Source organism: Lepidochelys olivacea (genome assembly GCF_965140295.1).
Source record: "Lepidochelys olivacea isolate rLepOli2 genome assembly, chromosome: 6".
NCBI lineage: Eukaryota > Metazoa > Chordata > Testudines > Cheloniidae > Lepidochelys > Lepidochelys olivacea.
The window spans coordinates 116700777-116727656 of record NC_140416.1 but is presented as its reverse complement, the minus strand read 5'-3'; the positions used below and the strand labels follow the sequence as shown (position 1 = coordinate 116727656).

Below are 26880 nucleotides of genomic sequence, written 5' to 3'. Positions count from 1 at the left end.
TAAACCTTTGTCTAATGCTTTCTTCAGACAGCATTATGCTTTAATGCTGTAGGCTTTGAATAACTAAATTTCCTAGGATGAGTTCCACAACCACATTGTGGTTGTTCTCCGGTCTGATTATATTCACTGCTACATTAGATTTTAAAAATATATTAATTAACACAGGCAAACATCTCACCTTTAAATTCTAGTTTAGACAAAGTAGCAAGAGCTTTGACCTACCCTCATATTGGTGACGAAACTAACTTGACTGGAGTGGGGGTAGATACACTACTCCAAAAATTAACTGAACAGTGTTCCATTGGGGATTGCTAAAGTTTTATGACCGGTTTCAGAGTAACAGCCGTGTTAGTCTGTATTCGCAAAAAGAAAAGGAGTACTTGTGGCACCTTAGAGACTAACCAATTTATTTGAGCATAAGCTTTCGTGAGCTATGAAGTGAGCTGTAGCTCACGAAAGCTTATGCTCAAATAAATTGGTTAGTCTCTAAGGTGCCACAAGTACTCCTTTTCTTTTTGCTAAAGTTTTATATGGTCAATCTGTCTTAATAAAAGGTCTCATAGTCAAAGATATTGTCCTTTTAAAAATGTATACAAAAAAATTTAATGAAAAGGGAAACACCAACTTAAAAAGCACAGCTCTGTCTGAATATTTTGTTGCTATTTCTTTTAAAAGTTAACTCCTAAAACCTTTGTAATTTAAAGATTAGAGGAAAAAATCTAGTTTGTGTAGTTTGCATTTGACAAGCGCTTTGTGTATAGTCCGCTTTACTGTATTCTCTGTATATTTATCACTTTCCCTTTTTTGTGCAAATGGTTTACACAGTAGCAAGGGGTAAGAAATACTTTACAAAACATGAACTTGCTGTGCCAAATTCTTATTTTATACTCATTTTCAAGTCCTGAATTAAAACTTGAAATTATTGAATTGATTAAATTCCATTGTTACTTTTTATAGAAGTTCATTCCAAAACATTCAAGGAATGTTATAGTGGAATAAATGAGCTGTAGTTTTCTAGGAAATAATTCCATTTTTGATTTATTGTAACACTATAAAAGAGTGGGGGTTAGGTCAGTATGATTTCAGTTGATGTTATAGCTGGAGAGAGAAATGCATTGTCAAGATGGTATACTCTATAGCAATTGTGGCATGACCCTTTTCATATGTGTAATATTTTGTATATGCTTTTAAGACATAGGTAACAGTATATGAAGTATGCATGCCTTAGCTACAGTTGCTGTGGGAATAATTTTTTAATTGATTATTGTGTTCAAATCCAGAATATTGTGGTAATATAATTTTAGCTATATTTCTTATTAAATAATGTAGATAGAACAAATGTGCACTTCCGCCATTGCATCTCCAAATAAATGTACAGTATATTTTTACAAGTGCATATAGATAGGCCTTGTCTACACTACAGTTTTCTCGACAAAAGTCAGGTTTCGTCAACAAAACTGGGGAGGTGTACACTCAATAGTGCTCCTCCTGCTGATTTAATTCTCCAATGATGACATAATAAAACCACCTCAACAAGCGGCATAGAGCTTTTTGCAACGAACTTAGAGCAATACCGTGTCAGCTGTAGCTCATGAAAGCTTATGCTCAAGTAAATTTGTTAGTCTCTAAGGTGCCACAAGTCCTCCTTTTCTTTTTGTGAATACAGACTAACACGGCTGCTACTCTGAAACCTGTCAGTATAGGCTGTGCGCTTGCTTATGTTGCCCTAAGTAGCCTCCAGGGTGTGTACCACAGTTCCCATCATGACCACCGGTAAGCGGTTTCTACTCTGCTGCAGGTACACAGACATACACCCCTCACCCTTTAAAGCCCCAGGAATTTTTGAAATTTCCACTTCCTGTTTGCTCGGTGTGGACAGCTCACCTTGCATCTTCCTAGCTAACAATGCTCGCTTTCTGCAGCAAGCGCACTCCCACCTGGAGTGCACTGGAGTTGCTGGATCTGTTGGGTCTGTAGGGAGAGGAGGCTGTGCAGTCACAGCTCTGGTCCAGCTGTAGGAACTTTGACACCTATGAGCAGATTGCTTGTGGCATGGTTGAGAAGGGGCAGAAAAGGGCAGAAAGCATCAGTGCTGTGTGAAGATCGAGGAGCTGAGGCAGTTGTACCAGAAGGCAAGGGAGGCAAACCATCGCTCTGGTATGGTGCCAAAAACATGCCGCCTCATGAAATACTGCAGGATCAGTCACGTTGCATTCATAATGTTCATCACACGACTGGTGAGCAGTGCAGCATCCATGCTTTCAGGCAGAGATGGTGGGTACAAAGTTTACGGGAGCAATTGAAAAAAGCACGAAACCTAGTTGGAAGCCCTTGGAATTATGGGACAGAGAAATCTGCATCATGGGGCAATGATCCTTCCCCCATGGTGTACTTCGATCCCTTCCCAGAACTCCTAGCAGGAGATGGTGGTGGTTTTGCACAGTGGGGTAGCTACCCACAGTGCACTGCTCTATCTGTTGGTGCTAGAGCACCAACCGTGGATGCGCTGTGCAGACACAAGGATCGTTGTATGAATATGCACAAGCAATGTAATTACAGTGGTTTATGCTTGTCAGTGTAACTTAAGTCAACTTAATTCTGTAATGTAGATATGGCTATATACAGTATTTTGTTCATAGGCAGCATATACAGGTAATTAAATACACTGTCACTTTCCGATCAAATGTAAATATTCTAAGAACATAAGAATGGCCATACTTGGTCAGACCAGTGGTCCATTTAGCCAAGCATCCTGTCTTCCAACAATGGCCAATGCCAGGTGCTTCAGAGGGAATGAACTTGAACAGGCAATCATTGAGTGATTCATCCACTCCCAGCTTCTGACAGTTGGAGGCTAAGGACACCCAGGGCACTGATGGACCTATCCTCCATGAACTTATCTAATTCTTTTTGAACCTCATTATATTTTTGACCCTCACAACATCCCCTGCAAATGAGTTCCACAGGTCGACATTGCATTATGTGAAGAAGTACATTCTTCTGTTTGTTTTGAACCTGTTGCCTATTGATTTCATTGGGTGACCGCTGGTTCTTGTGTTCACGTGAAGGCGTAAATAACACTTCCTTATTCATTTTCTCCGCACCATTCATGATTTTATAGACTTTTATCATATTTTCCCCCTTAGGTGTCTCTTCCAAGCTGAAAAGTCCCAGTCTTTTTAACGTTTCCTGATGCTGAAGCTGTTCCATACCCTTAATCATTTTTTCTGCCCTTCTGTACCTTTTCTCATTTTAATACCTTTTTTGAGATGGAGTGACCAGAACTGCACGTAGTGTTCAGAGTGTACCATGGATTTATAAAGTGGCATTATATTTTTCTGTCATGTTATCTATCCCTTTCCTAGTGGTTCCTAACACTGTTAGCTTTTTTGGCTGCTATTGCATATCGAGTGGATGTTTTCAGAGAACTACCCACAGTGACTCCAAAATCTTTCTTGAGTGATAACAGCTAATTTAGATCCCATCTCTATTTTGTATGTATAGTTTGGATTATGTGCATTACTTTGCACTTATCAACATTGAATTTCATCTCCTATTTTGTTGTCCAGACACCCAGTTTTGTGCAATCCCTTTGTAACTTTTCACAGTTTGCTTTGGACTTACCTTGAGTAATTTTGTATCGTCTGCAAAATGTGCCACTTCACTGTTTTATTCCTTTTTCCTCTCAGGCTGTGTGCGCTAGAGTATGCACGTTTCGCTTCCAACAGAGATGGGGGTGGGGGAGGAAGAAAATATCTGGAAAGCTACCAGGATTAATTTGTTCCTTATAGGTATTTAATGTTCTGCTGGAATAAAGTGTTGCTGTCATCTTTAAGACAGTGTGGATCAGTTCCTTTATATGCATAATGACAGGTTTCAGAGTAGCAGCGGTGTTAGTCTGTATCCGCAAAAAGAAAAGGAGGACTTGTGGCACCTTAGAGACTAACAAATTATTTGAGCATAAGCTTTCGTGAGCTACAGCTCACTTCACAGCCGATGAAGTGAGCTGTAGCTCACAAAAGCTTATGCTCAAATAAATTTGTTAGTCTCTAAGGTGCCATAAGTCCTCCTTTTCTTTATATGCATGTTTACCCCTTGAAAACAACACATAAGTGAAATGTTCTGCCACCATAACAGCCTCATTTGGGCCTGTGGCACACTGAAGTTGAGGACTCTTTCCTGGTCAATTTTATGCGTAGCCTATCAATCATCAGATGGAATAGGACTTTGCCAGCTTTTCTTTATCTTGTGTTGCATCACGACAGGTTGCACAGTCCAAATGATGCAAAACTTCTGAGCATGCAAAATTTGAGCTGATTTGAGTGATTTAATGACTATGTAATTAAACTGGTAGGGATTAAAAGGGCAAGATGAATGGCTAGGGTGTGAGAGTACAGTAACTCTCAATTAATATTGTAGTTATGTTCCTGAAAAATGCGACTTTAAGTGAAACAATTTTAAGCGAATCCAATTTCCCCATAAGAATTAATGTAAATGGGGGGTGGGGGGTAGGTTCCAGGGAAATTTTTTTCACCAGACAAAAAACTAGCACACGCACAATATAAGTTTTAAACAAACAATTTAATACTGTACACAGCAATGACAATTGTGAAGCTTGGTTGAGGTGGTGAAGTTAGAGGGTGGGATATTTCTCAGGGAATGTCTTACTGCTAAATGATGAACTAGCACTTGGCTGAGCCTCAAGGGTTAACTCGTTGTTAATGTAGCCTCACACTCTACAAGGCAGCAGGAATGGAGGGAGGGGAGACAGCATGGCAGAGACAGACACACACAGAGTGTGTGTGTGTGAGAGATGCACATTGTCCCTTTAAGTACGCTGACCCCACTCTGAGTACATTACCTTTTTAAATATATCAGGAAGTTGAGAGAGCAGCTGTGGCCAGCAAGCTCCTTCCCTCCTAAGCCCTGTCCTGTGTCCCCCCTGCTCTATGGAGATGGGGTGAGCAGGAGCACGGGGGAGGGAGGACACCCTGACATTAGTCCCCTTCCCTGCACACCAAGCAGGAGGCTCCAGGGAGCAGCTCCAAGGTAGAGGGCAGGAGCAGCACATGGCAGTGGGGGGAGGGACAGCTGAACTGCTGGCAATTGATAGTCTTCTGGGCGGCTGCTGCACGGGGAGCAGGGAGCTGATGGGGGGTTGCTGGCCCACCCTGGTTCCATGCTCCCCCATCCTCTCCCCAGCTAGCTGCAACAGGCTGCTCTTCCTGCAAGCAGTGGACAAAGCAGGCAGCTGCCAAACAACGTTATAAGGAAGCATTGCACAACTTTAAACAAGCATGTTCCCTAATTGATCAGCAGCGGGACGACTAAGTGAGGAGTTACTGTACAGAGCAGTCAAAATAGACTAGTCGATTTACACTATTTAAAAGCATAGTAGTGTTTCTTGGGTACAAATATGTGCTTTGTTCTCTGCACCCACAGAAGAGTGAATAAAGAAAATATTAAAATATTTGCTTACTGTGTATATGAAATGTGAATTTCTAATACTTGTAATTTTATTTCCAAACAGATTTCTGCAAACATGTCAAAGGTAGTTTTTCCTCCTTGAATTATAAGCACACAGAACGTTTGAGGTTTTAAACACATCTGGACCACAAAATAGACATCTGAGAAGTTAGTTGCTGTAAAAAAAAAAAAATAACCAAGTCTAAGATGTCTATGCTAGTTAAAATAGTTTGAATGGTGGTTTTTGTTATACTTATTTTCACTACAAGTGTTTTGATGAAAACCACAGACACTAAACTAGTGTAAACCTTCTTCATGCATGGTTACAGCTTAAATATTTACAAAAACATACAGAGTACACTCAATTAGTAGTGAGGTCCTTACTTAAATCAACAAAAGCAAAACAAGGCAGTTCAGAGTTAAGGCTGACATTTTAGTTAACTCATTATTATGTAAAATATTGAGTTAAGGACCAAAAGTCAGCCATAAATTTTAACTTCCCATCTTCATTTGTCTTACCTTAATATTATTTAAGTAACATTTTCTGTATTTAATAGTTTCTAGTAACATGTTTAAATGGTTTTGTTTTGTAGAAATAGCTTAACAATAATATTCTTTTTTCCTTAGAACTGAAGGAACAAGTCATCATGGGAGCGTTTTTAGACAAGCCAAAGATGGAGAAGCATAATGCCCAAGGGCAGGGTAATGGGCTACGTTATGGGCTAAGTAGTATGCAAGGTTGGCGAGTTGAGATGGAGGATGCACATACAGCTGTTATTGGTTTGCCAAATGGACTTGATGGATGGTCATTTTTTGCTGTATATGATGGGCATGCTGGATCCCAGGTTGCCAAATACTGCTGTGAGCATTTATTAGATCACATCACAAGCAACCAGGATTTTAAAGGGTCCGATGGACCACCCTCTGTGGAAAGTGTAAAGAATGGAATCAGAACAGGTTTTCTGCAAATTGATGAACATATGAGAGTAATCTCTGAGAAGAAACATGGTGCAGATAGAAGCGGGTCAACAGCGGTGGGTGTCATGATTTCTCCTCAACACACTTACTTCATCAACTGTGGAGACTCAAGAGGTTTACTTTGTAGAAACAGGAAGGTTCACTTCTTCACACAAGATCACAAACCAAGTAATCCACTGGAGAAAGAGCGTATACAGAATGCAGGTGGTTCTGTAATGATTCAACGTGTGAATGGCTCTCTTGCTGTGTCTAGAGCTCTTGGGGACTTTGATTACAAATGTGTCCATGGGAAAGGCCCTACAGAGCAGCTTGTCTCACCTGAGCCTGAAGTTTACGAAATTGAGAGATCAGAAGAAGATGATCAGTTTATCATACTGGCTTGTGATGGTATCTGGGATGTTATGGGAAATGAAGAGCTCTGTGACTTTGTAAGATCCAGACTCGAAGTCACTGATGACCTTGAGAAAGTTTGCAATGAGATAGTCGACACCTGCTTGTACAAGGTAGTCAGAATTTTAAGAGGAGAAACCTATTATGTTTTCAGTAAAGTAGTAGGAGTTTTTCTATTGTCAAGATGAAAATAAATTTCAATTCAGATCTATAGAGTAGCTGAAGTTTAGTTTCTGTACAATTTTGTAACAATAACTATATGATACAATCATTCCACTGTTGAGCCACTTACTAGAATGCCATTGGGGATATAACTAGGAGCAGCAAATAGTAAGGTCACGTGGACTTCAATAATGGGTCTCCTTATTTGTTTAGAAGTTTTTAAATCATGTAAAGATATGTTGCGCTCTATGGCAAGCTAGTTAGCACTTTTAAAAATGACCAATGGAAATAACAGTGACCTTTTTGCTGCTTCACAATGCAATAAAAATGGATTTTAAAACATTTGATAGAAATATCAGGTCTTATATCACGTTTCATATAGAGACTGAATTACTTGAGAATTGGTGGTATTGGCATGAGTGGAAAATTTAGTAGCTGAGGAGAAATGATCTATTTCTAAGATTAAAGAAAGGAAATGGAAAAAATATATAAGCAGCTTTTATACCTTCCAAAGAAGTAAATAAAGGCAACAAACAATTTATTTTTTCCTCTTCTATCACTGGGGAAACGTAGCATTTCTGCCTGAATCATGCCAAAACCATACAAAATGACTGAACTTTGGTTTCTAAAATTAAGAACTTCAATTAACTACTGAAATCTTTGATCTGATTTTTTTTAAATTGTTCCTTATATAATTTTACATTTGCATAAAAAAATCTTTTCTTGTACAGTTACTTACAGATTATTACATATAGCTTTTAGCTGTCCAAGAGTCCAACTAATTACATCTGCTCAAGAAGACAGGCACAATTTTTACTTAATAAATACAGATTTTGTGATTGGTTTTTTATGCAATGAGTCCGAATTTGTATGTTTCTGTAAACAAAATGAAAGGTTGTTCTGTTGCTTAATAGGACAGACTGAACATTGTTAAAATTTCATAGTTTGTTTTAACTTTCCCTAGACAAGCATTTAATCCTATTTATAATACTGAGCTTTGATATGCAAGCTGTAAATAAAGGCAGGATCGCATTGTTAGTATTGGCACCATATCTCTAAAGAGGTGTGAAACAATGACCCCGTTAACTATGTAATAGTTTTCTAGAGACAAGGTGGGTGAGGTAATATCTTTTATTGGACCAACTTCTGTTGATGAGAGATATCGGAAGACAAGCTCCACAGAACTCTGGTATCTGTCACCAACAGAAGTTGGTCCAATAAAAGATATTACCTCACCCACCTCGTCTCTCTAATATCCTGGGATAAACGTAGCTACAACAACATTGCATAAATAGTTTTCTATCATTTTAAAAAGTTAAATTTCATTCACTGCCAGTTTTTCATTTATAATTTCAGCTGCGCTAGTATGGGAAATGTAAATACCACAGGACAATACTGATTGGTTTAGGCACCAATCTTGCAAATACTTGCATCCGTGCTTACCATTATTCACATGAGTAGTCTCATTGGTTTCAATAGGACTACTTGTGTTTAAAGTTCAGCATCTATGTAAGTGTTTGCGGAATAGGGCCCTTAACAGTTGGAAAATCATTTGAATCAATATTTAGTACTTTTTTCTGCAAAGCATGGTTGTACAGTACTGCATTCAAGTATTTTATTAAAGTTGTGCTTATTTTGCTCACTTGCGTTCTAAAAGTTTACATAGTGAGAAATATTTCTATGCGCAAATGAAAATGTGTATGTCACAAACACTACTTCCTCTTAATGACTGGCCCTTAGGCCTACTGTGGGGAACTGTTTATGAAAAATGCACATTTGACGCTAGCAATATTTTTAGGTGTCTAAGTTGGGTTTTTTGGTTTGCTTTATAACTGGCTTCAGATACCTTAAATATTCCTATTTAAGCATTTAATATTTCTACAGCTAATGTAATCTTTCCCTCCAAACAATATTAAGATTTAAGCAGGATGGAAACAAGTTTTATAAATCTCAGTAATAAATCTCCCATGTTAGTTTTGCAAATAATTTCAGCATTCAGCAAGACGGGAGTCATCAACTTGTAGGCACATTGTAAACATCAATCATGAAGAAAAAAGTTAACAAAGTACATTTAAAAGCCTGTTTGTACTGAATGATACTCAACATGCAGACTTCTTGAACAGTTATTTGTAAATGATACCATTTTTTATTTAATGGTATGATGGAAGAAAAGTATTCTAATTTCACGTGATGAGCAAAATATTTTACTTACTTTAAAATTTTATTTTTTATTTTAATTTTAAATAATTTTATAAACTGCTTTGATATGGCCTTGGGATAAAATCAGTGTGTATTACTCACTGGATACAGGATATTGTCTCATCTGTTTTTGTTTTTTTCCACTACCAGGGAAGTCGAGACAACATGAGTGTGATTTTGATCTGTTTTCCAAGTGCACCAAAGGTATTGCCAGAGGCGGTGAAGAGAGAGGCAGAGTTGGACAAGTACCTGGAAAGCAGAGTAGAAGGTGGATCATTTAAAAAAAAATAAGTAGCTTTGTTTCTAAACAATCCCCCAAACAACTAAACTCTAACACCTGTAGGGTTTTTTTTATTAAACCTTTAAGTGCCGTTGGACATTTAGGCTGTCTGCACTTGGAGCTAGGAGGTGTGATTTCTAGCTTGCATAGACATACTCCTACTAGATCTCATTGAGCTAGCGCTCTAAAAATAGTAGCGTAGCCGTGGTAGCGTGGGCTGCTTTGGACAGTGGCACAGGCTAGGTACGTCGACTACAAATGCTCCTGGACCCTGAGATGTACAGGCAGGACGGATAGCCTTTGCTGCTGCTCACTGCTGCCCTTGCCATTGTGGCAACATTACTATTTTTGGAGCTTACAAGAGTGTCTCTAGATGAGTTGGGAATCGCACCTCTAGCTCCAGGTGTAGATGTAGCCTGCATATACATCTCTGAAAAAGGCACTCCTATATTCCGTTGGATGTATGCTGTATGTCATGACAAAATGCTACTGAAACAGAAACCGCAGAAGCTTATGGCCCTGGAGATTCTATTTAGGATGGCAGAGGAAAGTAATCTACTTGTGCTCAAAGTTCTTGATGAGTCCATTGGCATCACTAACTTCAGGCCAGTAAATTCCGATTCCTGGCATGTGCATTTGAATGAAATCTGGCAGCATATTTTTGAAGATGGTAATTTGAGTGCCATTTTTCTGTAAAGCTATGTACAATTACATGGCCCTAATAAGTATATTGTATGATAATTTAAGGGCCACAGCAATGTTACTGTTAACATAATAGCACTTGCTAATATGATTATATTTAAGAGTAAAAGCCTATCAACATTTGTGTTATAGCTAAACCTTAAACATTCATACTGAACTGAAGCTGGGCATATAATGTACAATCCTGCCAGTAACCTTTTTAAAAGCAAATTTTATTTTCATTTGTGTTTTTTATATTTTAAAAGGGAAAGAGAAGGAACTGTTGTTTCAGGCACTTTGTGCCATATGCCTAGAAATGTGTTGATTTAAACCATAATTTAACAATTTTGTAATCTGGACTGTAGTGCCTATGGGTATTAAAAACTGAAGCAGAGATTGGGGTTTAAGAAGCAGCTGCCACTGGTGTGCTCAGATCTCCTAAATATTAAATTTCCTAAATATCTGAAACACTTACTGTACACATGCAATTTAGTATATAGGTGAAATTAACATTTTTCAAATGGAAACATATTGAGGATATAGATTTTAATTAATCAGTTATTATGAATGTATCATGTTTTTAATATCTAGGGTAAGAGTCCCTAATAGCATACATTGGCGTGATATACACAGCTCTTAGGGTTTGTCAGATCAGTGACTGATGAATTATATAAATGCCCCATGAACTTTTTTCCCTTTTAACTGTTAACAAAAATCTTGGAGATTGGAGATTTGACTTAACTCTAAGGCCAAAGTAAGTTAAGGTTGCATCTCCATTAACTGATCCCATTGGCCTGTGTGTATTACAGTAGATGAAATGGGAACATCACGTCCAGATATTGCTGAATGAAGATCCTAAGTATTAGAACTGCATAAGGTTATGCTGTAGGGAACAATGCATTTGTTTGGTTGCTGAGTTTCTTGCATTTTTAGAAATAACATATTTCAGGGACAAGTGAAACTTCGTTTTTGTCTGTGTGAATGGGGAAAATTTACATGATATAAAGCACTTTAATCCGAATTCGGTGGACACATTTAGAAAAATATATTGCTGCTATAGAGTCCACACTTTGTTTTAAAGTTATTTTCCTGGGACTTAAACATCTTTTCCCTTTGATAATGCACACAGAAATAGTATTTACACTTTTTATTATAAGCAAAAAATGCAACCAGATAGCAGTTTATAACATAACATAGTTTCAGAACTTACAGTCCTCACTCGCATGAGTGAAATTTTTGGGACTTAATGTGAGAAAGGTAAACTCAAGCCACAATGTCACTTTATTACATTAAACTTAACCATATTTATGCAATTAAAATAAGATTGTTTCATGCTGGAAACTTAATATACAGTATTGTCTACTGAGGTGGGACTAATATGGCCATTGCTGAAACTTTCAACACTGTGCTGAATAATCTTACTACTGTTATCTTGAAATGCCTTAGTAATAATGCAGTTTTTAAGATTTTAAAAGCTTCAATTTCAGTTGAAGAAATTGGTAAATGTAAAGAGATTCTGAAAGTAGTTTTTACCAGTCTGTAATGTCTAATTTAGAAAATTAAAATACAATAAAATGGAAATTTTGTGAATGAGCATTGCAGTACATAGCAGTTATATAACAAAATAGGTGTTTGACCAGCAAACATAGTCCAAGTAATGAGGTTAGATTATATTTTAATATAAATTTTCTTGTTGATCAATTACATAAAAGCATTTTTCATCCCATAATGTGCAGTAAAATCTTATTTTAATGTTTTCATATTAAAGTTTGTTGTACTTACTGCTGTAAAGAAGGCCCTGTATTGATGGCCATCTTGAACTACAAACGGGAATAAAAAAACCTGGCTGATATAAGAAGGTTTCTACTCTCCCCCTTACACCTGACTATCCTTCACTCCTTTAACCTACATTCTTGCATCAATGTTGGACGCTTCTGTGGCTCACATTTAGAGCTGAAAATGTCTAACAGGAGGTGAAGTAAGAGTGACAAAACATCTTTGTGCAATCCCTTTCCAGTAAATCAGTGTTGCTTCTAAAAGGTTTTGAAGACTTGCTGGCTGAAAAGATTAATCAGTCATTCCCAGATGTTACTCTAGTTGCACTATTACTCCAGTTACTGAGCTGGTTTGACTCGCTTCTTTTTTTTTTTTTAAATTAACATTCCTTAAGCTTTTTGACTCATTCTTTAAAACACATTTTGTATCATATACATACTTAATATAGTAACAGATCTGGTTATTAGATGCATGTAATCCACGGAATTAATTGAAATTGATAGTTTTAAATTAACTGGCCATTTTTCAGCAAAACCTGAAATGTTAGATTTTTAAGAATTTTATATGAAATTTCCATTCAAAACTGGAAATAAATACATTTTGAATTCTTTATTTTTAGTGTAAGCACATTTTTTTCCCCACTGTCTTAAATGGTGAAAACATTTAGAAGGTTTAAATTAGGTCAGAGAAAGGGATGCAAGATGCATTGAAACAAAAGATAATTTAATAATTATTTAAAAAAAAAAAAAAGCAATGGATTGGTTCCATTTGTTGTCATCAGTGTTATTTCAGACTGTATCTATAGTTCTATCAGAGTATAAATGTATTCATTTAGTGGTGACTGTATGTTAAATGTACTGCAGCTTTAGGTTGTGAAACTGTGTAGTTTAGGCAAACTATAAATCCCTTTATTTTTGTACGGCAGAACTTTAGCTTTAGAATGATGTAGAATATACTAGATGTTGAAGATTACACAATAAAGGAACTTGGCAAACCAAATCTGAGATCTTTGCTTTTTATTCAGATTTAAGAGTGTTAGAATTCTCTTTACTAAATGCTAGACGGTAAAATATGAATTTTGGCCATAGTTCTTCAGAAAGTGGGACATTTTGAGTTTTGAGATGTTTGCCTAATGTGTAGTGTCACATGTTGGATTTCTTTCCTACTTAAAATGTAGAACTAAATAGCTAATACTTTGTACTGCAAATTTTGACATTTGGTTATTTTACTGCAAGTAAGCGTATGCCAGTGTTTCCAGTGTCAATTACTTGCATAGAATCTGGCGGCAAATTGGACTAAAACTTTTTGCATGGAAGGTTGCATCCCAGAAAACCTGTTCCGTGCACACAAATCAGTTCATGAATTTGTACTATTTTTTTATTTAAAAGGAAAGTATACTGGTTTTAGATACTTTAGTGTAACATTAACTCACCAATATGAGTTTAAAATGGTATATCGTACATCTTGATTTTTTTTTTCAGTATTGGGATAAAAAGATAAATTGTAAAAATATTTAAATTGAAAGTGGGTTCTCCATGTGTTCAAACTACTTTTTTCAAATAAATTTTGGAAAGATTTTACTATATAAAGAATATTTAACTGTGCACGCGCATTTTTGTACACTTGCCATGACATCCACTTGAAGATCAGCAACTCCAAGCTGATTGATTGATAAAGTATCCTTCTTAAATAATGTCTTTGAAGGAGTTTCTAGTGTATTGAGAAATGTATATACATTTAAATGTCATGGGATAGTAGACAATTCTCATTTACCTTGTAAAAAAAATTTTAATTGATTTCACAAAACTGGAAGAAGTCTGATTCCCCTCCCCCTCCAGAGGTGATAACTAACTTAAATTCAGCTGCAGATGTGGGTGTTCAACACTTCAGAAGATAAGGCTTAAGAAATGTAGCTATCTGTAACTTTATTCTTAGCACACTTTGCTGTGGCTACTGTAGAGAGTCTCTTGCTTACCTGATGAGAGGTGGATTGTGTTTGTTGTATGTAAAATCACCTGCTGTTGAAATATCCCTTTGAGTTAAGGACAGAGTTCTATCTTAACTCTGACATTCTTGGCTCTTGTCTGTTTATGCGTGATGACTTTTAATGTTTTTATGTTAATAATCTGCAATCTGGTATAACTATATAAAGCATATTTTAAACAAAACACTTAACTTCTTGTTTCTTCAAAATATTATATTTTCTACCATGGCAATAACCTTTTAACATCCATTCATATATTAAAAAAAAAAAATGGACATTAAACCCGGCTTTTTCACAGGATGTTTCTTTGGCAAAATACAATAATTATGTTCTAGTGAAGCCTATTTAGAACTACCTAGTTTGTTTACCTGTTAAGATACCCTTTGTTATGTGATATACTAATCAAAATGATTAAAATTTTGGAAGTATAGAACTATGTGAAGAACAGATCATAGTTGGTATTTTTTTTTGTCAAATATACAATAGCTTTTTACAGGTACACTGGCTTTTTTGTTGTGGCACCAAAGATTAGTGTCCAACATGGTAAATGCTGTCTTTTAAAATGTTAAACTGCTTTTTGATAAAACTGAGTGTTTCAATCTTTTCAAGTTAAATTTGGACTGCACTTACAAAAAAAGTACTTCTGATTCCCAGAGATCATAAAGAAGCAGGGTGAAGGAGTACCAGACTTAGTCCACGTGATGCGTACGTTAGCAACTGAGAGCATCCCAAACCTCCCGCCAGGGGGTGAATTGGCAAGCAAGTGAGTCTATGTTAGTGTAAATGTGCTTTTGGTCTAAATTAACAGAGACTTTTTGTAAGGCCACTCTTAAAAAAATAAATAAATTTGAAATAAGGTTTATGGGGACAAAAGGGCATCATCCATTCTCAACTAATATCTTTCACATTTTGATCTGTTTTAAGTTCGGAAAGAAATCCATGCACAAGACTGTGGTTGATTGTGGATGATAGTTTCTAAAATTAAAAATATGTGAATGTCAAACTATAGTTGCAGAAAGAATGGACTGCTTTTAAGGGTGGCCTCCTCTGTTAACTGTAGCTTTAAAATGTTTACTGCTTTTACTTTTTAAGATGTAAGGGAAATGTAATGCATATAATGGCTCATTTTGAAAAGTAGTTTATGTACTTAGTTAACAAACAGCGATTACTCAGTGCATTTAATGCTTCACTTGGCAGCTTTCTTTGCTTTTGCTTTTTTGTTAAATTTATATCTCTTTTCTAGAATTATAAATGAGCTCTTTAGCTAATTATCCCTTTAAAGGAAATTACTGCTTCACCCTGGCTAAGCGGGGGATAGAATTTAAAGCTTTATACGATTCATTTTGATTGTTGTCTTGAAGAAATAGTCTGAAACAGACTTACTAATTTTATACATTAGCATTAAACCATCAAAGAATTCAAATCTCAAGCTCCTCTGTCCAGTAAACCAAGCAATTTTAGTACAGATTGCTCACAAACCAATATTTTTCTATATAAAATGTATGTAATATGAATACATTATAAATCATCTATTTCAAATGTTATCATTTTCATAGTGTGGTGTTTGCTTAAGCATGATAGCTTTCTTTTAGTTGTCTTTGTAATAAATTATCTCTGTTAGTGATGTCAGTTATGACTTTCAGTGAGCAATAAACAGCTAGACTCCAGAGCAAATGAACTTCTAAAGAAGCAAAAACCTTGTTTTCATGCTAATGTTTCAGTATTTTTTTAAAAAAAAAGAGAGAAAAAACTGACCAGGCATTACGAGATGTCGAAATGGTATCTATTTTTAGAATATATTTTTCTTTGAAGCATCATAAATCTGAGTTCTTGTTGATACATTTGGCAAATCTAAATATTGTAACATTAAATTGGAATGTATATCATTCTTTTGACTCATCTTTCTAGCTCTGTTTTTTTTGTTTTTTTCCCCTTCTGTTGGGTTTGTGAGCAAGTCTCTTCTGCTGCACCTGGCTTAAGAGTATTTTTATGGTGCTACTGAAAGTGGTGAAAACAAACACCTTTTCATGGGAGACTGTTATTTGTGTTGCAGCAGAGCTACATAACCCTGAGATGTTAGATCTGTTCTGTTTGTTATTAATCTGTTTATAGGACACAGTATATGTTACCCAATTGGACTACCTGGTTGATTTAAATAACCTAGACTGCAGCTAATTTTAAGGTAGACTGTCAGTGTTGAGACTAAAAATTGACTTTTACTCCCATCCCCTGTTGATGTTTCTGACTTCAGGATTCTCTTGTGGGTGTTTGTGTGATAATTTTGCAAACCAATTGTTATGGCTTATTGGTTTTGTTTTAAAGAAATATCTGCGATACCTGAAATCAACTGTGTAACTGAGCATACACTGATTTTTTTAGTCTGAGATGCAGGCATTTAGCTAGTTAGTGAACAAATGCAATAGCAGCTTAGGACCAGATTCAAGAAACCATTCCCTGTTCAGGGACAGCACTTAAAGAATCTGCTCAAATCGCAGGGAAGTCAATGGGGATTTAAGAATGTTTTTAACTTTTAAATAAAAACAATGAGGAGTCCTTGTGGCACCTTAGAGACTAATAAATTTATTTGGGCATAAGCTTTTATGGGCTATAACCCACTTCATCAAACGCATGGAGTGAAAAATACAGTAGACAGGTATGAGTATACAGCACATGAAAAGACGGGAGTTGTCTTACCAAGTTGGGTTCAGTGCTAACAAGGCCAATTCAATTAGGGTGGATGTGACCCATTCCCAACAGCTGACAAGAAGGTGTGAGTATCAACAGACGGGAAAATTACTTTTTGTAGTGACTCAGCTGCTCCCAGTCTTTATTCAGACCTAATTTGATGGTGTCAAGTTTGCAAATAAATTCCAGCTCTGTAGTTTCTCTTAGAAGGTTTTTTTGTTGAAGAGTGGCCACTTTAAGTCTGTTATTGAGTGCAGGGAGATTGAAGTGCTCTCCTACTGGTTTTTGAATGTTACAATTCTTGATGTCTGACCCAGGAACCAACCCGGCAACAAACCCCGTTGCCAACTCTGTCTGCATATCTATTCAAGGGACACCATCATAGGACCTAACCACATCAGCCACACCACCAGGGGCTCGTTCACCTGCACATCTACCAATGTGATATATGTGCCAGCAATGCCCCTCTGCCATGTGCATTGGCCAAACCGTACTGTCTCTACACAAAAGAATAAATGGACACAAATCAGACATCCAAATAAATTTGGATCCAAATTATGCCCAAATAAATTTGCTAGTTTCTCAGGTGCCGCAAGGACTCCTTGTCGTTTTTGCTGATACAGACTAACACAGCTACCCCTCTGAAACCTTTAACTTTTAAATGTGTGCTTAATTAAGTTACTGAACTGGGCCTTAATGGAACTCAAAAGGATGCTGTTGATTTGAAAATCACATTTATCTAAAAATTGTCTACTTGTAACACCTGAGATAATTATGTCTAAAAGATTAGAGAGAGGTCTGTTTTTCAGTTTGTACATGGAATATCACTTTTTGATGCTCAGTTTTTCTGTTTCCCTTGTTTATCTAGGACTTTTCAAACAGTAAGGGGGTCGGGGAAGGGAAAGACTTTTTTAAAAAAGAGAGAGAGAAATGTTATGGTAAACCCACACATTTTTCAAGGGAAATCGAGGACAGTGGTAGTACCTGAAACTACTTATAAATCTTTTATAAAAATTGACTAGATGTCAAAATGATGGGGTTCTGAAAAAGTCCTGGGTGGTGTTTGATTTGTTGTACTGCCATGCTCTGTTAAAGGAAATAATTTTCTCAATTATTTTAATTATAATACACTTTTTTTTTCTTTGAGTAATTTAGAGTATTTTACTGATTAAATTTCAGGTTTGACATGATTGCATAGCTAGCTGCTTCGTCTTTGAGAATCTTTTCACAGAGACAGCATTATTATTGGGACGTTTTTATCATGCTGAAGTTAATTTATTAAAATTAGAAGCAAAAAGTTTAGTTTAAAAAGCTAAAGCTGAAATTTTTTCAGTGGAGTCCAACAATACCCTAAAACAGTATAACTTTCTCTTCAAAAATTGTACACCTTTTGGAATTCTAGACAATGGGATGTCTGGAAATGAGCAGGTAATAGATCCAGATTGTTACCCATGGCCTTATAATCAATCCCTACCTTGTTTATGCTGTCCTCAAGTTACTAGGTGATTCTTGGAAGTGGATGTGCTGATTAGGATCTTCCTTGTTCCCTTGTCCCCTTTGCTGTTCTCTGCCTATCATGGATCCTCCCTGCTTATTCCTCACCCAAAGTCCCTCATTCCAAAACTAGATACACCAACCCACAACCTTGCTAGCATGCTACCAACATGGCCCCTCCAGGATACTGACCCCTTTATGTTTTCCTGTATTTCTTACGCTATCCCTGAACATATGCCTGGAGTCTGTAATAGGTCAGTTTATATTTATAAGTATTGAAAAAAATAAAAATAGCTCATTCTGAGTGTAGCCCAGTCTGCAATCATGACTAACAGAAAGACAAGGGGAAGGGCTATATTCTGCCACTTTAAGGCATGAAGATGTGAGCAGAGCACTTCTCCACCTGACCCTATTGTACAGAGTAAGAACTGAGGCATTCTTCAGCTTTGTCCCCCATTCCCCCTCCCCTGCAAAAAAAAACTCCTGTCATCCAGGAAAAAAGTCTTTAAAATCTCTTACTTGTATTAGACCTTCATTTTCCTAGTTATATCATGCTTGCTGAGGAAGGCAAGTACTTCTTCTTTTGCTTAGCATTCCACTGTTTTTTAGTATTGTTGCTCTAACGAACCCCTTGTTAATCTCTTTCCTTACAGTTAGGTAAGCAGGGATCACAAGCTATTTTTATGTTTTATTATATAGCTTTGTACATTAACCCTCTACTCTGCATCCACCCCCAAAGTGCAATCAGCAAGGCACAAAAATGGGGAGGGGAGGAGTACCAAAGCCAAGCTGTTTTGTGAGACATTACAAAAATTTAAAGTTCAGATGTGAGCAAAAGGTAGATTTCAACACACTATAAACTCATTTGCTGATTTTTACCAAATTCCCCAGGAATATATCTGTTACAGGGTGAGAGATGCTATACAAAATTTCTGTTTTAAGTTAAAATTGGTTTCTTTTGAAGGATAATTGTAAAAGGGAATTGAAAATTGGGCATGCAATGGGAAGCTGCTGCTGCTACTGCTCTATTTAAAAAAAAAAAAAAACCTAACAAGATTTATAATGGAAACTAACTTAAACCAAACTAAGAATGCAGAGTTTTCATTAAGGGGCGCACAAAAAATTGTATTCAGAAAATACAAATATAGTGCTCTCTTGTGAAAAATATTATCTTTGTACATCAGTGGTGTATTATTTACTGCCACCATATCCCGCAAGCACACAAATGCATATTGTTTATGCTGCTTATCGCTCTGTAACCTCCTTGTCTTATTACTTTGAAGACAAAATGTGGGCATGCCCCTGACAGTATATCAGGAGCAGACAGTCTAATTGAAAAGTCTCATATGCAAATATGTAATTTTCCATTTTGTTGGCAAAACCCTTAGGAGTGTTTACCTTTTTAAACTGTCTCTTCCTGAATCCAAAAGAGAGCCCTGCATAAATTACATGGAAACATAGCTTTACTTGCAAAAAACTTAAGTTCTATGCATTTTGAATCGTTTTACCATTTTTAAAGTTTTGCGTTTTAGTACGTCATGACTGCATTTAGGAAATATGTGACTTCATTTAAAAAAATCCTTAACATTTTGTTTTCTGCTTTGGTTTAGACGGAGTGTGATTGAAGCTGTTTATAACAGACTGAACCCCTATAGAAATGATGATGCTGTAAGTACTTTCATTCTCCTATCATTTCCGTCCTACCCTTTGAAATCTTTCAGCTTGTTTGTGCAGACCCTACCACAACTCTTTGAAGGGGGAGGGATTTTTTCCAAAAGTGCGTTCTGTAGACTGTGCCCTGTGAGTTCTCTTCTGCCCTTTCCCTCATCTGAACCTTCAGAACTCTCATTTGTTGTTATCCTCTATCAGTTCAAGACTTGAAAGTCTGATTGTATTCTGTCTCTTCATTTCCACACATCTGGTGCCAGATCCCACCACTAGTAGCAGATATGGTCTTGTTTTGAGATATCTAATTTTATTTGGTTCATCCCTAATACCACAGAGATAATGGGAAATCTGTGTTAAAATATTTTTTATTAAGGTATCAATTTGTGAAATTTTAATTCCCCGAATTACAGGCAAAAGTGTTCTTTTTGTAACTTTCTGCTGGATGCTTAGTAGTTTAATAGTTGCTATGATTAGCATATTTACAATTCTAGTTCAGTTATCATAATTTTCTGATCATTGGATTATATTATGCTGTAACTTCCCTAATATATTTTTCACAGTGAACATGCAATAAAAACAATTTTAAAAAGGGAACAGTAACTCCATTTACAACTGAATTTAGCTTTAAATTCTTGGGAGTACTTTGTCTCAGAAAGAAAGCAGTTACTTTTTAATGTCTCTGGCAACTAATACCATTAATATGATTTTTTTAATTAACAAAAAATTACATAAGTGAAATGCAGTTTGCAAATGTTTTGGCATAACAGAAGCTGTACAGTTGGTCTTAAACTTTATTTGCTAAAGTTTACAGTGAGCCTTTTCTATTCTTGTCTCCTCCCACATCTAAGAAATTGATCCAGATCTATAACTGAAATGGAATTATCCCTGCATGGGGATGATATGCAGTCATTCATTGTATAACTCTTCTGCAAATGTACAGTATGCAAATCTAAGTGTCATTGGTAGTCCTAGTACAGAAATTTGCAGAGTATGTAGTCAGTAAGTAAATTTCTGCACTTTGACTTGGTGCTGACTTAATTCTTTATCCATGTTCTCTGACAAACATGGCCATATCAGATTCTCACTCTGCCTATCCTAGTCCTTTCTAACTTCTGCTTTCTACTACTTGTAGTCCCAAAGGAAGGCTTAGACATTACTCTTAGAAATCATAATTTTTAAAAAGTGAATAATTCATTTTAATTCTCATGACTAATCTTCTCTCTCAGGTCCTGCAAAGAGAGAAAATCCTATTAATCCTATTAAATTCTACTTAACAGCTGAATAAGGAGTACAGGGCTCTACATCAGCTCCACCAATCTAAAGTAGCGAGAGATGGCATTGCTCAGACATACTCTAAACAGCAGCCTCTTTCCTCTTAAAGTGATGCCTCTAACTGTGTAAACACAATCTTGCTAACAACTTCTGATCAGTAAAACTGATGGGCAGTCCAGTATTCCTCATTCAACTTTTTTCTGTTAAATTCTTTGTGCAGAGGGGAAAGAGGATGAAAAAAGTATGAGGAGGGAAAGAGGAATAGAGCATAACTTATATAAGGACATTCCAAGACACACAAAACTATGTTAAAATGGAGTTAAGGCTAATAGTTTAATAACTTGAAGGTAAAAGTGTTACAGGGATGTTGTAATTATCCAAGAACCAAGTATTGCAAATTCAGATCATTCAGAGTGAAGGCTACACTTAAAACAAACCTAAACATATTAAAGTATAGAAATGTACAATTAAGATACCCATACAACCTTAACTCTTCCCTGTAGTGATACCATATGGCCATTTAAGGGTTCATGGTTCCAGATTATACTGATTTTTAACAGTTTTTGCAATATTTTCCCCCTTGTATCATTACAAGAGAAGAATTTAGGTTGCTTTTGGTGCCCTGTATATTTTCCATATCTTAACATGTTTAAATTTCTTTTAAATTTAATCTTAACTCTCAATAAATTACTTATGATGTGACTTAGATTCTAAGCCTTCCTTACAGCAAGAGGGTTGAGAATAGGGTTGCCAGGCATCTGGTTTTCGACTGGAACGCCTGGTCGAAAAGGGACCCTGGTGGCTCCGGTCAGCATCGCTAAAAGTCCGATTGGCACTGCAGTGGGGCTAAGGCAGGCTCCTTGCCTGCCCTGGCTCTGTGCGGCTCCTGGAAACAGCCAGAATGTCCCTGCAGCCCCTAGGTGCAGGTGTGACCAGGGAATCTCTGCACGCTGTCCCTGCCCTTGTGCCTGGGAGCTGGACATGCTGGCTGCTTCCAGGAGTTTCAGGGAGCCTGCCTTAGCCCTGCTGCATCTCCGACTGGGAGCCGCCTGGGGTAAGCGCCACCCGGCTGGAGCCTGAACCCCCACCCACACCCCAACCCCAGCCCTGAGCCCCCTCCTGCATCCAACCCCCCTCCCACACCCCAACCCCCTGCCCCAGCCTAAAGCTCACTCCTACACTCCAAACCCCTCCTCATCCCTGGCCTCACCCCAGAGCCTGCACCCCCTCCAACACCCCAACCTCCTATCCCAGCCCAGAGCCTGCTCCCACACTCCAAACCCCTTTGCCCCAGTCTGAAGCTCCCTTCTGCACCCTAAACCCTTCATCCCAGGCCCCAGCTTGGAGCTCGCACCTCTCCTGCTCCCCTGCCCCAGCCTAGAGCCCACTCCTGCACCTGAACCCCTCATTTCTGGCCCCACCCTAAAGCCTGTAGCCCCAGCCAAAGCCCTCACCCCCTCCCACACCCCTGCCCCAGCCCAGTGAAAGTGAGTGAGGGTGGGGGGGATGGAGTGAGGGGTGGGGCCTCGGGGCAAGGGTGTTCAGTTTTGTGTGATTAGAAAGTTGGCTACCCTAGTTGAGAAGGCAGTCAGAGTAGGTAGAACATAATTAAGAATAACAGGAAATATGCTCCCTGTGAACTTAGCACACCTACAAGAAATTGTCCAAATAGATACATTTAGTGTACTGTACATTTTAGGTTATACTGGTAATGTTTTTGAATGTGCTGGTTTTGAAGTTAACAATTATTTTGAGCAGCTTTAAACATTTAGAAAACATTAAAGTATATTACACTTTAGACCAGGGGTTAAAAAACTGCTTTAGTGCTAGCTAATATTTACTGAATTAAAATAGTTTAATGAATGTAGATTTTTGCATGTTGTTAGGAATAGTGTTTTACAAGTATCTAGTATGAAACCCTTCATTAAAAGGGAAAGACTCCTACAATTATCCATATTTTTACCCTTTTCAGTCTGGATTATCCAGAAACTGCTGTAATTTTGGGCACTCCAGACTTTAAAGGGTTCCTTCTTTTTTCTCTATTAAGGACTCTGCGTCAACTGATGATATGTGGTAAAACTGCCCATCTAGCTGTGGAGTTTACATTCATCCTCCAGTTGAAAGTGCAGCCCAACCTCAGTGACCCTTCTTAATGTCCATCCTCAACCTTATTTAAAGAAGGGATTATGATGTGTTGGTGAGAGTGACTACACCAGAAAACTACAGCAGTACGACATCTAGCCCAGGAACTGATGTTTTTTTTTGTAAAACAGACTTCTGTAAACGTGATTTCAAACCATAATTCATGTTGTAAATCAGACTCCAGCAATTTATGTTGTATGATTTTGTTTTTGTAAAGTGCAATTGTCCTTGTACAAAATGCTCATATTTAATTATGAATTGCTTTAAATCACTATAAAGGTTAGAAGAAATGTTTGGCTTGTTGTGTGATGCAACAAATATATAGCCCTTTAAATTTATGTTGTGGTTTTGGATTGCAAGGAGCAGCAGCCTAGCCAGCTAGATGCTCAAGAGGTGCACAAAACTGTAAGATTACTTTTTATTTTATATATAAAGATGAACATTCGGACAATTTATCCCAACTGTAGTATATGAATTTGCCTGGCAGTGGGGAAAAATAACTAACATACTGCTCGTTCTCCAACAAACCTATCTTTTTGTGTTTTCTATTGCTATTTACTATGGTCCCAGTCCTGCTCCCACTTTAAATCAATGAGGGTTTCGGCTGTGACTTCAGTGGAAGCAGGATCGTGCTGTATAATACAGATCAATCATAAGTATATGAATTTTGAGGTTAGAATGCCTTGATTCTTTGCACCTCTTTTTTACAAACCCTTACCCAAAATTACTAATCAGTTGAGCAAGAGGGAGCAACTTTCTACATACAGTAGGAGTCTGCAGCATTTTTACTATCCTGATTGGCTGAGTCTGCTGCTGTTCCAAGTAAAATATTCTGAATTCCATTTTATCAATAAAGCTTGATTTAACAAACAAGACACTTAATCTTATATGTGTAATTCCTCTTTTTTTTCCTGCCTTTTGAAATTCTGTGCCATTGTAAATGAGATTTCACATGTGAAAAAATATTTTTAATAATTGGTAGCCCATTTTTAAAATGGGGAAAACTTTGACTGTTGCCCAAGGCATAGACAGACACTGGAACATGTAGTGGGTTTAATCTGTTACTCTATTTTACATGGATTTATTTCAGGCTTTTTGTTTTTCACTAAGATGAGTATCAGTTTGAATTTGCCTACTGTTTAATGAAAATACATTTGTCAAAGCCTGACAATCTTAACATTTTATGGCATGTGTGTTTTTAATTGACCCACTTATTTAGAATGAGAAACTAGTGGTTAAACAGTATTTGTGATTTGAAATATAGCATGTTGACAATATGTAACTGTTGGTCATTAAAATTAAATTCTAAATTAAAAATTTATAAGGGTAATAAACATAAACTAAATTGATTTAAGCTTAACTTTCTCCCATTGAACATACAAAAAGTAAGTTTTCAAATCAGTCGTGTTTGCAAAACTACTGTTTTGTGCACCTTGTATTCTTGTCGTCTTAGGTTGAGGATATTGTGTTTGTTGTTAATATTTAGTTTACTTTAATCATTCAGTAGGCAGAGTCCCCAAAAGGAAAATCAGTAAAATATAAGTAGCTTGTAACACTTACCACAACTAAACAAAAAATCAAAACTTGGTGTAAAATTACTTTTTGATAGGAAAATGTAGTACAATGCGTTTTGCTATATTTGTCTTTTCCCTAACTTTGAAATATACATATTTGTATATATAGCCTTAAAACTAATGCAGAGTTAGGGAACTTTGAACAGTGAAAAAGTAACTTATAGTGTCTCAGAATTAAGTATAGTATATACCAGCAAAATCTTTCTTTTATCCCTCTTGTTTATGTGGGGTGCTTAAACAAACGTAACTTCATTGTATTCAGTTTGTAATCTGTTCAAGCATGAATGAAGAAACCATAAGCACTATTTGTATTTATAAATTTATAGCAATTTTTGGTTAAAGAACCAATTCCTTACCTACCTACAAATAAATGCTTAAAATGTCTAATTTTGTTGTAGAGTGCAAAACTATAATAATGTCATAAGTTATAGCTTCGCAAGCACCTAGTTAACAAATGTATTTAATACTACACAGTATACTAGTACAGAAAGCTAAACTTATTTTTAGGATTAGGCAGATAAAGTTCTGTTCTTTACTTTTCTACATAGCCTAAAGTTTAGTTCTGGAAACTGCAAAACCTTGAACTGGACTGTGGAAACTTTGAGACCTAAAATCTTTAAAAATCACAAGCAAAATTGTGGTAGAAAGCCATACTTCAAATATAATCACTTAAAATGTGTCATAATGACATACTGTGTACTAAAAGCATTTTCATATGAGTGGCCCTTCCTAAAAATATAGAGAACATAATTCTTCTGCTATTGCTACCAGTGCTGTAACTAGGTTTGGAGGTAAAGGAGGAATGTCTATTGCAATCCTTTCTTTTTCTGCCTTATGTTCAGCACTTTTGTGTGGTCAGAGCACTGAATCTATTATATGTGCATAAACACTGCCATTCTAGGTACAGATTTTGATTACAAAATACATGTATTAAGTACATAAAAACATCTTGCAAAGGAGTAGCTGGTCTTTACATGAATCTGCAAAAAAAAAAAAAAAAAATCTTAAAAAGGCACTTTTGCACCTTTGTGCATTTCCTTTTTGCACCAGTTAAACTTTTTTTAATGCTAAAAACATTAGCACCTCAGGGGCAAGGCAGCAGAATTTTTGAAGTATTGTGTGCTATTTATTTCTCTCGGGAAAAGATTCCTGTGTGACAAAAATGCAAACGATGTGCTGTTCAAAAATGTATTTTGAATAGATGTTCAAAAAGGATGGTCCCAATTTGCTTGTTTTTAAAAAGAAATGACCTTTTGTAAAGCTATTTTGCTTCATATGCCATGCAAGTTTCTGTGTTTTTCTTTATATTTGACAGCTTCACTGTTTTCAGTTTCTGTGAATATTGTTATAGTCAGATTAAATGTTTCACTGATCATTTTGGGAAAATATTGTACTGCTTTATAGATAACACTGTTTCAAATAATCTTAAACTACTCTCACTAATTCAGCTTTGGGGAGATATTTTATTCAAGGTAGAATTTTAAAATGTATTAACTTTTTTTTAAAACCAGTGTCAAATTTATTAAATGCAATTTCATTTTTAATAAATGAGGCACTAGATTTGCACTTTAAAGTGCGTGGGAGACCCCTGCATTCATACAGAGTCCTAAAAAGTCTGGGTGCAGGACTCTTGTCATGCATTGTAAATTGCAAATCTAGGTCCTTTACAGTTGGCTTGCTGTGGTGCTAGTCCCTCAGTACCGCTATAGAGAGCTTGTCACTTTGCCATCGTTCAATTTCATCCTTCGGCGGAAGTCAGAATCAGAGAAAAGAATTTCATCTGCATGTCTTTATAGTGTGCTGAATTGGGGTAATCCCAGGACGGTCGACCATTACAGCAAGATGTCTGAAGAATATTAACCAGTAGTTCAGTAGCTACAACACTCTCTCTCTTGATGATGATTATTTTTCTAACCTACAGCACTTAACATCTTGTACTTATGGATATTGACTGACTTTTAAACATCAGAACTATCTACTGCAAAGTTAATGCATCCTCAGTTGTATAGGTTAAAATATGAATAAAAAAGTTACTGGTCATTTTGCTCAGTCCAAGAATTTGAAAATTCATAAGGTAATTCAACAAACTGAAATAAGGAATATAGCATTTATTGCAATTATTTTCCTCC

At 36.6% G+C, this 26880-nt stretch overlaps 1 protein-coding gene across 2 annotated transcripts in view; it reads left to right on the top strand.

Annotated features, from left to right (window-relative positions):
• PPM1A (protein phosphatase, Mg2+/Mn2+ dependent 1A) overlaps nucleotides 1-24059 on the top strand; it is a 49706-nt gene extending 25647 nt beyond the window's left edge. For both annotated transcript variants that reach the window (XM_084630523.1, XM_084630522.1), the window contains exons 2-6: nucleotides 6094-6947; nucleotides 9346-9463; nucleotides 14571-14679; nucleotides 19706-19763; nucleotides 23083-24059. In XM_084630523.1, the coding sequence (XP_084486649.1) occupies nucleotides 6114-6947; nucleotides 9346-9463; nucleotides 14571-14679; nucleotides 19706-19763; nucleotides 23083-23112 (1149 nt within the window). In that variant the 5' untranslated portion in view covers nucleotides 6094-6113 and the 3' untranslated portion in view covers nucleotides 23113-24059. The remainder of the gene's footprint in view (nucleotides 1-6093; nucleotides 6948-9345; nucleotides 9464-14570; nucleotides 14680-19705; nucleotides 19764-23082) is intronic.
• Nucleotides 24060-26880: the final 2821 nt, after the last annotated feature.